The 12,500-nt window shown below is 44.4% G+C and overlaps 1 protein-coding gene across 1 annotated transcript in view; it reads right to left on the reverse strand.

The window, feature by feature from the left end:
• Window positions 1-12,500, reverse strand: part of ank3b (ankyrin 3b) — a gene marked incomplete at its 3' end in the record, with an annotated part of 393,887 nt that overhangs the window by 42,859 nt on the left and 338,528 nt on the right. The window contains 3 exon segments of the mRNA XM_084323081.1: window positions 1,624-1,735; window positions 7,062-7,239; window positions 7,503-8,229. Coding sequence (XP_084179207.1) covers window positions 1,624-1,735; window positions 7,062-7,239; window positions 7,503-8,229 — 1,017 coding nt within the window.

A 12,500-nucleotide genomic window follows, 5' to 3' on the forward strand; every position in this document is an offset into this window, starting at 1 on the left:
GCACACACACACACACACACACACGCACGCACACACACATACACACACACACACACACACACACAAAAACACACATATGTTTGTTTATGTGAAATATGGGGACAATTACATAGACTTACATGCATTCTGTAACTAACCCTAACCATAACCTAACCATAACATAACCATAACCTAATCATACCATTACCTAACCATAACCTAATTTGTGTTATGGGGACACCCACATTTGTCCCCATAATGTGTTTGGTACCCATTGCGTGAGTGTGTAAACAGGTCAGTGTCCCCTGTAGTATAGAAATACAAGTACACACACACACACACACACACACACACACACACACACACACACACACACACACACAAACACAGCTCCTATCGTGATAATTGCAGGGTGACAGTGGCTCGGGAGGTAGAGCAGTCGTCTAGTCGTAAGGTTCACGGTTAGATTCCCGCTCCTCCTGGGCAGCATGTCAATGTGTCCTTGAGCAAGACACTTAACCCCTAATTGCTCCCGATGTTTTTAGCCAACCAGTCAGCTAGCTAGACTTTTAGCCAACCAGTCAGCTAGCTAGACTTTCAGCCAACCAGTCAGCTAGCTAGACTTTTAGCCAACCAGTCAGCTAGCTAGACTTTCAGCCAACCAGTCAGCTAGCTAGACTTTCAGCCAACCAGTCAGCTAGCTAGACTTTTAGCCAACCAGTCAGCTAGCTAGACTTTTAGCCAACCAGTCAGCTAGCTAGACTTTCAGCCAACCAGTCAGCTAGGCTAGCTAGACTTTTAGCCAACCAGTCAGCTAGCTAGACTTTCAGCCAACCAGTCAGCTAGGCTAGCTAGACTTTTAGCCAACCTTTCAGCCAACCAGTCAGCTAGCTAGACTTTCAGTCAACCAGTCAGCTAGCTAGACTTTCAGCCAACCAGTCAGCTAGCTAGACTTTCAGTCAACCAGTCAGCTAGCTAGACATTCAACCAACCAGTCAGCTAGCTAGACATTCAACCAACCAGTCAGCTAGCTAGATATTCTTCAGCCAACCAGTCAGCATACTGTAGCTAGACAGTTGGAGACATTGGCTCCAGTTCCTCTTGTAATTTCACTGTGATATCTGAGATCATGTTGATGTTGTGTCAGGATTTATTTCAGTCTGTGTCTGGATTTATTTTTCCTTCTCATCTTCTCCATCTCTTTCCATTGATCATATGAGACTATGTAGAATTCGGATCATAATACCAGTCTGATCACTTAGGGATGTGTTCTGGATCAACAGATCACAATACCAGTCTGATTATAATAATCATCATAATTCATAATAATGTAGCAGGTTCTTACTTGGTCAGACCTGTCTGTCTGTCTGTCTGTCTGTCTGTCTGTCTGTCTGTCTGTCTGTCTGTCTGTCTGTCTGTCTGTCTGTCTGTCTGTCTGTCTGTCTGTCTGTCTGTCTGTCTGTCAGTCTGTCCGTCAGTCCGTCCATCCGTCCGTCCGTCCGTCCGTCCGTCCGTCCGTGGACCTGTCAGTCAGTGTGAAGTCTGAAATGTAACTGTAGCCATTGGAACCGGTAGCAAGTTGTGATGCTAGCTGTGAGTTTTACAGGCTGCGATAACTAGCATTAGCCGGTCAGCCACGCCCACACAGCATGTCAGCCACGCCCACATAGCGGTCAGGTACCTTCAAAATGAGTCGTCTGCGGTAAACCTTGGTGGTGATGTTCATTTCCTCCTCTGAGCTGCTTTGCTCAGCGGCCTGATGGCAGCACCGCACAAAATTAATCACCTGTGTGTATGTGCGTGTGTGTTAGTGTGTGTGTGTGTGTGTAATAGGGCTGCAACGATTAGTCGACATAATCGACGACGTCGATTATAAAAAATCGTTGACGAGAAATTGTTGCGTCGATTAGTCATAAAAAAAAAAAAAAAAAAAAAAACGTTATTTAATTTTTTTTTTTGTTTTTTTTTTTTTTTTTCACTACCTATCTTTGTGAGAGTGGCTTCTCAGGGTTCCAGACAACATCATAACATGATGATCCCATAGCAAATTTTGGACATTGAAAACATTGTTCCCCTGCAGGAGATGATGATCAGACTAGACACACAATACATTACACACGCACTCCTCTCACTCACACACAGCGATCAGAGTAAGACACACACACATACACACTCCTCTCACTCACACACAGCGATCAGAGTAAGACACACACACATTCACATTCCTCTCTCTCACACACAGCGATCAGAGTAAGACACACACATACACACTCCTCTCACTCACACACAGCGATCAGAGTAAGACACACACACATTCACACTCCTCTCTCTCACACACAGCGATCAGAGTAAGACACACACACATTCACACTCCTCTCTCTCTCACACAGCGATCAGAGTAAGACACACACACATTCACACTCCTCTCACTCACACACAGCGATCAGAGTAAGACACACACACATTCACACTCCTCTCACTCACACACAGCGATCAGAGTAAGACACACACACATACACAAATTACACAGTACACACCTCTCACTCACACAGCGACCAGAGTAAGACACACACACAAATTACACAGTACACACACTCCTCTCACTCACACAGCGATCAGAGTAAGACACACACACATACACACACGGACTCCTCTCACACACAGCAAACAAAAGACCTAAAAGGCTGTCTGATCTGACTCATCCCCCTCTCCCCTTACAGCTGTTGCTATGTTCCCCGGGTTCTATGTTCCCCGCTTTGATTGATTGATTGATTGAACGTTTTAGATAGGGCTGACCTTCGATTTTTTTTGGCAAGCTTCGAATAAAAAAAAAACAATTCTTTTATATATAATTTTTTATTTTTTTTTTATGTTGTGGGACTTGTACAGTACTTTGGTAAACTTTGTTGTTTTTAAATGTGCTCTATAAATAAAGTGGATTGGATTAATGAATTAAGTAGCCCCTTTAGTGACTGTGACGCAGCCAACACGGCTGTGTGATTTAATTCAAGGTGGATCGCTGTTGTCGTTTGAACAACTTCAGATTTCATGGGAACTACCAATCCCCAAATCAAGAATGTTTAAGATGAATGAAGTAAGATTTTGATTATTTGAAATATGCACAGAATTATGTCAGTCTACAAGGTCCGGCAATGTAGACCTTGTAGACTCCACTACAGACCAATTATCAGTGAATGTTCATGCATTTTTAAGAAGGGCTACTTCCACAAAAAAACAAAGAACTCACCAAAAACATCCCAGTAGCACCTTATCTAAATGTTCTATTTCATATATGGAGATTCATATTTATTTATGTATTGCATGCATTTCTACATTTTATTTTCTATTTTGTTTATTCATCCCAGTATCTTTCTTTCTTATGCCTTACAAGTTCTGTACGACAGGTCATCAGGAAGGATACAACTCTATCAGCTGAGTAACAATATTCATCAAAGTGTTGCGTGTTACAGTGTAGGTTAGTTTATTAGGACAAGTGCATGACAGTAAGGTTAGTTAGGGTTAGATTTTTCTTATTTTATTTTTTTTATTTTATTTCAGATAATGGTTGAAGAAGTGCGTCTTTAGTCGACGGCAAAAGATTGGACGGGATTTGGCTGTCCTAACTGGGGTGGGTAGTTCATTCCACCATTGTGGGGCAAGGACTGAGAATAGGCGTGTAGGTGGTGTATATGTGTTTGAGGATGATATCCTTCAAACAGGCAATAGTGATGATATAATTTGGGCAGTGCTGAGCTGGGTTACTTTCCTCCAGTGTATTTGTCCCCCGGCCCCATGCACACACACACACACACACACACACACACACACACCGAAGTAAAAACTCAGATTTTTTTTTAATGTTCGAAGCTTGTGCCATCGAACGAAGCTTCGAAGCTTCGAAGTATTTAAGACAGCCCTAATTTTAGACCACCAGCCCTGATTCCAAACTCTAACCTTAACCAGCTACGCATGCTCTGGGCTGTGCGTAGACATACGCACAAAGTCAAGTTCACGTTCAAATTGATAAATCCCACACTTTGCTTAGAAATTGTTGTACGCACGGGTTAAGCACATATCTGTGCGTACGCAACGTTGATGAATGAGGGCCCAGGTCTATTATGGGATAGAGAGGCTCAGCTGGCTTTATATTCCAGGGCCCTCATTTATCAATAATGCTTAGAAAGTGTTCTATTTTCGTTCTTAAGCACAGAATTTAGAATGTCTCTACGCACAGAAAAATCTGGATTTATCAACCGTGCGTGCACAGGTCGTATGCACACTCTGTGTTGATAAATACCATTTGTTCTTACCGTCAATGCTCGTGCATGATTATCCATATATGGTCATGAAACACCCCCATGGAATGTAGAATAATGGACTAAGCGGACTTGAAACTTCACTGAGAGCGAGTCCTCCGTGATCAATCTTGCTGTCAGTGAAGTTTCAACTGAGGTCATCTATTCTAACCAACACATTGAAGCTAGAAAGCATTTCGTTGTGACCAATCTTATTTGGAAACATGACACACAGAATAATAGTATTTAGCGTTTTATTTTAAACAATATTTAATCGTATGATTATAGATATTTTTAGAGAATAAATAAATCCAATGAAGGTGTCAAGTTCACAGACAACTCCGCTGAGGAGGAGGGAGCGTGTAGACTATCTTCGGTGCGCCGGGAGCCAATGATGTTGACTGACCCAGTCCTGCTACAGAACCAGCACATTGACAGAAATAAATGACAAGCTGACCCGACATTAAGCACTGTAATGACTGAAATGAAATCAATTTCAGCATGCCAACTCTGCGCTCTAAAATGCCTATTGTGCGCTCGTGAGCCCGTGGTTTTGGTCAGAGTCATTATGGCTTCAGTGGATAACCCTGATCTGCATTTAAGTGATGTTTTAGATACCCCAGTAATAACATTACAATTGAATTAAATACAATTAGGCCTGAATGAGTCGTGTTCCTCCCAGCCACCGGCAACGACATTATCAGCCAAAATGCGCATCGCAGATTATCTGTACATTGACCGAGTGGAATCCCGTTCACATTACTGGATTTGTTTATTGATGGAGCTTTGAAAGCTACATGGGTACAGTCTATTGCTCCGATGATGTTGGATAACCTGGCGTAAAATCCTCTCTTGGCCTCCTGTTATTGATATATGGATATTGTATGTAGTTGGGGGGGGGGGGGGGGGGGGGGGTTGGGGAAATTACGACATCGACATCCAACACTGCGTTTTGCTCCACGCTCCAATTTGGGTCTCAAATTGCGGTACAAATCAAGGAGAATGTGTCTCGGGTAGCGGACTATACTTAAAGGCCAACTTGCATGTTGTATTTTTGTTCAATAAACAATGTGGACTAGGCCAACGGTGACTTTCATGAAGAAGGAAAAAGAATTATTGAAATTGACCCAGTTTTAGCGTTTTTATCAAACATTTTGTCTGCCCAACACAATCACCACGCACGTGGATATTTTAATCAATGGTTCATAACGTGCGCGTGTAATCGAAATGATGTCGTCACAACAGGTGCAGGGCGCCAGGGGGCTCTGAGAGTCACACACAGCTAGTGGCAGGCACTGCAGGCAGAGAGCCTTGCTACTACTAGCCGAATGAAAATGTATCTGTTTCACCTAACAACACTATTGCTCCGTGATCATAGCCATCCATCTCTAAAGCTAACCACTATTTGTAAAAGCCACAACCACGTTACCATATTTGTAATAATGTAAATCATTGTGTCGTTGTACATATTGTGTATACACCGTTAGAAGCTAACATAGCTTAGCTTGGTAGCTATTGTGCTAACAACATATCCCGACGTCCGGCTCGCTGGCCGGCATGAACGCCCGACCCAAAATGGTTCTCTCCTCTCTGTACACCCCCGTCCCCACGGGTACCCTGCCGGGGAGCCCATGGACGCGACAACGGCGGCAGCCGTAGGGTGCTCGAGCCCGTAACGCTAGTGGTACACGATAGCTATGAGCTAACTAACGCTACAGGCTCAAACACCCTACGGCCGCCGCTGTTGTCGCGTCCACAAGCTCCCCGGCAGGACACCCGCGAGGACGGGGGCACACAAAGAGAAGAGAACCACCCCAAATCGGGCACTCATGCCGGCCAACAAGCCGGACGCCGCGGCACGTTGTTAGCACAATAGTAGCCCACTGTGATGCACCGAGTGGGCCACCATTGATCAACATGCAGCGACGTGTAGCTTGCATGATGCGTGTGCAGTGCTTTGCCACACAGGTCTGAGAAGAGGACCTGCACATGATTTTACTCGTTCCCCAAACTCCTCTACATGCCCCGATCTAAAATGGTTCACGACAGTAGACATAATGCTAACGTTAGCCAGCGCCATATATCCAGTAGTACTATGACCCGGACGGGCATAAGGCATACGTTTCCTGAAGTGACGTCACGGCCGTGCTAGCGTCTGATAAGCTTTTAGATTTGCTCGTGCATGTTATTCGTGCGTGGACCTTTTTAACCATTTCTGAGTGAAATTTCCGGCGTCAAATGGAAAAAAATAAATAATTAAATTAGATACCAATGATGTAAACTACCCATAATTGCAGAGTAGGGTTTAACCTGCAAGTTGGGCTTTAATATTATTATGTTCTCTCTCTGCAAATAGACTGCCCTATATCTCTGAAAACATCTGAGCGCACACCGCGAGAAGTATTCCTATAATAACGCTATGAACGAGGCTGAATTCATTCGGAAATACCTATTCCAAATGCTATTTAGGGTTTGACAATAATTACACTAATGTCGCTATTTTACAATGAACTATAGTGAATTACGGGTCATACAGAACACGTCATTGTTGAAACTAATGCATGAAACTAATGAAAGCATAATGCCGCAGTCTTCATATTCTACCGCTAAGCGCCAGGTACGCATGGTCAGAGCTGTGCGTATATATATACGCACAAAGTCAAGCACACGTTCAAATTGATAAATCCCACACTTTGCTTAGAAATGATCGTACGCACGGGTTACGCACATATCTGTGCATACGCACCATTGATAAATGAGGGCCCAGATCTTTATACTGATCCTCACCTGGTCCGCATCTCCTCTCTTCTCCTCCTCCTCCTCCTGTCTTCCGCTGGCTCCTGCTGTGCTGTTGTCCTCTGGAGATCCCTTCTTCCTCTCGTCTGCCCTCTTCCCTTCTTTCCTGTCGTCCTCCGCTGCTGCATTCATACTGTGTCTGTGGGAGGATTCCACCTTCTCAGCAAGGCTGTCAGGACGGACAGAGACACATATCACTGATATATATATATATGTGTGTGTGTCCAGTTTTACTATGGAAGTCAATGGAGAAACGTTTTACAATAGATAGATAGATAGATAGATAGATAGATAGATAGATAGATAGATAGATAGATAGATAGATAGATAGATAGATAGATAGATAGATAGATAGATAGATAGATAGATAGATAGATAGATAGATAGATAGATAGATAGATAGATAGATAGATAGATAGATATTAGTCATACCAGTCCTCAGGTGGAGCCGGTCCCTCGGGGGCGGGGCTATAGGGCATTGTGGGTGTGTCCATCTCTCCGCTGGCCGTCTCACTGGGCCACCCTGCAACACAACAAGCTTCTCTGTCTGCCTGCTGTATCTGGCTCAGAATGGCTCCCAACCTCTCCTCCGTCATCTCCTCCTCGTCCTCCCAGCCTCCTCCCTCTTGCCTGATGGCCTCCAGTAAACTCTGCAACCTCTCCTGGGTCATCTCCTCCTCCTCCTCCTCCTCCTCCTCCTCCTCCTCTTTCACTCTTTTCTCTGTCCCAGTGACGGGGGTGATAAGCTGGTTCTCTCCCTCTCCTTCTACACCTCCCTCCCCTGCCTCCATCTCACTCTCTAAACCGTCATCTCCCCTCTTTCCTGCCTCTCCTCCTCCTCCTCCTCCTCCTCTCCTCTTGTTCCCCGGTGTGTCGTACGAGGCCACAGGCTCGCGGCTCAGCGGCACGTCTTCCTCACGCACGCCGACAGAGGCGTCCTCCTCCACCACCACTCTGGGCCCCGGGGCCTCCGCCGTCACAGGGTTGTCGCTGGACGTGGTGGCGCTAGTGGTCTGGGTGAGGGAGAGGTCACTGGGACGGGCGAGCGGGTGGCAAGCGTCACCCTCCTCGCTAAAGAAGTCATCTGAACGCAGCGGGGTGGGAGGCTCGTAGCTCAGCTCTGTAGGGGTCTGAAGCTCCAGGTCTATACTGTCATAGCCTGGAGGGGGAGGGTTGGTTGAGAACATGAGAGAGAACCAGATGGAGGAGAAGGGAGAGGGGGATGGATGGAGGGAGGTATAGGGAGAAGAGGGAGGGAGGGGTGGATGGAGGGAGATAGAGAGAAAAGGGAGGGATGGAGAGGAAGAAAGGTTGGGGGTGAGATGAGAGGTGACACCTGACTATACACATCAAAACAATGGCTCCTAGCGATGGTTCAAAGGTCACACACAGACCCCAGCTCCAGCCCGACCCCCGAACCCTGCGGCCGATTCGCAGGGAATAAACCTGTGGTGTTCTGGTTACTCTAACCTGTTCTGGTTACTCTAACCTGTGGTGTTCTGGTTACTCTAACCTGTTCTGGTTACTCTAACCTGTTGTGTTCTGGTTACTCTAACCCAGCGCTTCTCAAACTACGGGTTGCGACCCAAAGTGGAGTCGTGGGTAGGTGACAGTGGGGTCACGCATTGGCAAGTAAAACGTTTATAAATAAATAAATCACTTTTTTCTTCTGGCAACATATTTTGGCTAAATATGCCTCGTTTTATAAATGTGTATTGATAATATAGTTCTGTAATAAAATGTTCTAATAAATATCCAATATCAAGTTCAACAACGTGTGCTTTTATTTTGATATTCCTTAATTCCACGTTGAAACTATGCGATACATTAAGTGTTGGGTTGCCAAAAAAATCCTAAATAAAATGGGGTAGTGGTATAAAAAAGTTTGAGAACCCCTGCTCTAACCTATGGTGTTCGGGGGTCGCTAACCACCAGAGCTCCCAGTGAAAGCGTGACTTGGGAACCAAGGCTGTTGAAAACACACACATGACCAGAGCAGAAGGAGATGGAAACAGGAGAAATGGAAACAGTAAACGTCTGAACATTAAGAGGACAAACTTCTCTCTAGTGGTTTGGAGGAAAAACACAGTAACGACGCGTTGTCAGTGTCAGTGAAATCAACTATGAATAGGCATGTATCTCCGCCTAGCACGCTCCCCAGGTTCACAACGCTGCAGCACTTGAGCCCTCTGTTATTTCAGAGTGGGTCTGTCTATCTGGGCTACAATAACTAATCATTAGGCGTGATGAGGCCTACGTGTAATGAAGGCATTTTTCTGACTTTGTCCTTTGTAACATAACTAAAAGTAAATGATATATAATAGAATGTTCGATTTTTACAACTCCCAATTAAAGCCCCAATTTTTTTTGGACCATGTCATTGTGGGGTAACATACATTCTTTCAAGAGTTTGACCTGTTTAGGTTTTGAAGTGTGCACTTAGGCACCCCCCCAACCGACCAGTAGGGGTTGTGTCCATAGGACCGTCGAAAGCTGGAAGTACTGCTACCGGGAATTGAACCAGGGTCTCTGTGGTGGTAGGTGAATGCTTTTACCTCGACACTACCCAGATGCCCCCATATGATGACTTTCAAATGGTATGCAGACTCCACCGCCCTGGCCCACTACAGGCATACTCTGGCATGCTAATGGGGCTCTACCGGTCTAGCGGTAGGAGGCCAAAGCCTGTCTAACCCTAACTCTGTCTCAATGTTCCAAAATGTTTGACTAGACAGTATATCTATATAATCAAAGCCAGAGTATATTCAGGTAGGTTAGTTGTGTTGGTTAGTGAGAGGCGGAGCAGAGCAGAGCAGCCAATCAGAAACTAGGTATAAATCTGCGGAACGGAGAGATCACGAAGGAGAGATGGAGGGATACTGGGAGGGAGAGGAGAAGGAGGAGATGAAGATGAGGGAGAGGGAGGAGGGAATAAGTGTATTGGAAAGAGGGAGAAGGAAGAAGAGAGGAATTGCAATGGAGAAGTGGAGGAGAGGAAAGAGGGTGATGTGGTCAGGTCACATTTATGTTTGCGAGTGGTAGCCAATCACCATCCTTGCCCAGTTTTTGAACTATAGAGGCCTTGTACAGAATGTTTAGAATGACCGTTTGTCCTCCATGTTGGAAGAAACAATGGCTGCTATATGTTCACATTATGAGAAATATATCACCAAAAGTCTTATGATTTAGTGTCTTATTACTGGATCTTTTAAACAAGTCAGTGGAACAGTAATATTGTGCTTTCACAGGGTTTTACCTACTCTGATTACAGGCAGCCATGTTGGAAGAAAGAGAACTACACACACATTCCTTGAAAGGCCTCTATTATTGTATCCTGATACAGCCGTCTCTGTAGTCTGCCAAGTGTAAGCCAGGGAATGCAAGCAAGATAACTCTCTGATGTCATCGCCATCTTGCTTTTTGCTCGTTCTTCTCATGGTATATTGCAGAATTTAACCTAAGTTAACTTCCAACCGACTACTAACCAGCGAAAAGTAAATACATTTTGTACATTTAGTGTATTATGACTTTTTTTGTTACACAAAACACGGCCACATTACTTGTCAATTTGTATTATTCTTCACTACTGTTAAGATTAAATGTACTTGCATCTTTTCACACTAGTTTTGCTTGATTATTGTTGAAGTCCTGTGGTCAAACTCACATTTAATATGATCTGTCTCAATATAGCGGTAGAGTGCAGAGGAGGAGGTTCTCTAGGAGAGGCCAGGTATGAGCAGGGAGGAGGATGAGGAGGAGGAGGAGGAGGAGGAGGAGGAGGAGGAGGAGGAGGAGGAGGAGGAGGAGGAGGAGGAGGAGGAGGAGGAGGAGCTGAAGAGCAGTGCTGAGGCAGGGAGGCTGAGAGTGCCTGATTGGTTTAATAAGCCATCATTCATGAAGCTCTTGAACATGGAGAGATGAAAGCAGCACTTGCACCAGGGCACAAGAGAAGATATATTCTTAGCCAATTCCAATTTAATTAAAATAAAAAAAGGGATTGTATTTGTACAAAAACGTTAAAAACATGACCTTCCGACTGACGAACCACAGACACACAAACGGCATGTTTTTAACCTTTTATATGAATACAATTATTTAAAGTTTGTTTTACTGAGAGCAAGTGAGTCTGGTTAGTATCCTTTGGAGCTGTGAGGAGGAGATGCTGTGAGTTAGCCAGCTGGTGGAGAGGAGGAGAGAGATAGCAGAAGATAGAAAGAGAGGAGGAGAAAGGAAGAGAGAACAGGAGACAGCAGGAGAGAGAAGGGGAGAGGAAGCGATAGGAGGAGAGAGGAGGAGGCGGGAGGCTGCTAGTGTTGTAGTAAGAGGAACTGAGGCGCAGTGCTGAGGCTGGAGGCTGAGAGGAACCAGTAGATGACAGATACCAGTACAGATACCAGTACAGCAAGAAAGTACTGTAGTTGGCTACCAGACATGTGTACAGCTAGATAGTACTGTAGTTAGCTATAACAGACAGGTGTACAGCTATAGATAGTACTGTAGTTAGCTAAAAGACAGTTGTAGGCCTACAGCTAGATAATACTGTAGTTAGTAAGCTAACAAACAGGTATACAGCTAGATAGTACAGTAGTTATCTAGCAGACAGATGTACAGCTAGATAGTACTGTATGTAGGTTAGCTAACAGACATGTACTTACTACAACAGTAAGACAAATGCACACTGAGTAGCAAGGAAACTATAAAAGAAGGAAGGGTCATCAGGACACCAGCGTTATATCCTCTGCTTGGTGCCAAACTTTGGTGCCAGTTCTATTGAAGCCTGTACAAAAATTCTAAATATACCAGCTATCAACATCAACCAATATCAAATGTTCGCTAGTTGACAATGCAAAATATTGCAGATGAGTCTGACAGCCGAGGTAATAACATGTTTAAATGGTCATAAGCGAGGAGATGGCTGATCCCATTCAACTCAACGTCAGCCAAACTGAACATTTCCACACTTGGCACCATTGCATTCACATGCTACACAGTGACATGATGACCCTTCCTTCTTTTATAGTTTCCTTATAGTAGGCTATGTAGTTAGCTAACAAGAGAGAGAGACAGGCAGCCATCAACACAAAGCAGTAGCCATGCAATCAGTCAGTTAATCAATCAATAAATCGATCTATCTATATGTGTATCTATCTATGTATAGATCTCTACACAGTCACAATGAGGACCACTTTAGATTCCTCTTAGATTGTTTCAAGGCTTTTCACTTCGCTTGATACATACAAACACTTTTTATACAATGATAACGGTTGTACATGGATAACCGTGGTATTCTCTCAGCACTTATAATACCTTCCAGTTTGTATAATACATTTTAATACTTGTCGAACAATCTGATGGATAACTACTATTCGTCTGATAGAGATTCGTCTGACAGATTACTGATATATTTAATGAGACCTGGCCTGGAGTTTC

This window comes from Notolepis coatsorum (assembly GCF_963971535.1).
Source record: "Notolepis coatsorum genome assembly, chromosome: 10".
Taxonomy (NCBI): Eukaryota; Metazoa; Chordata; class Actinopteri; order Aulopiformes; family Paralepididae; genus Notolepis; species Notolepis coatsorum.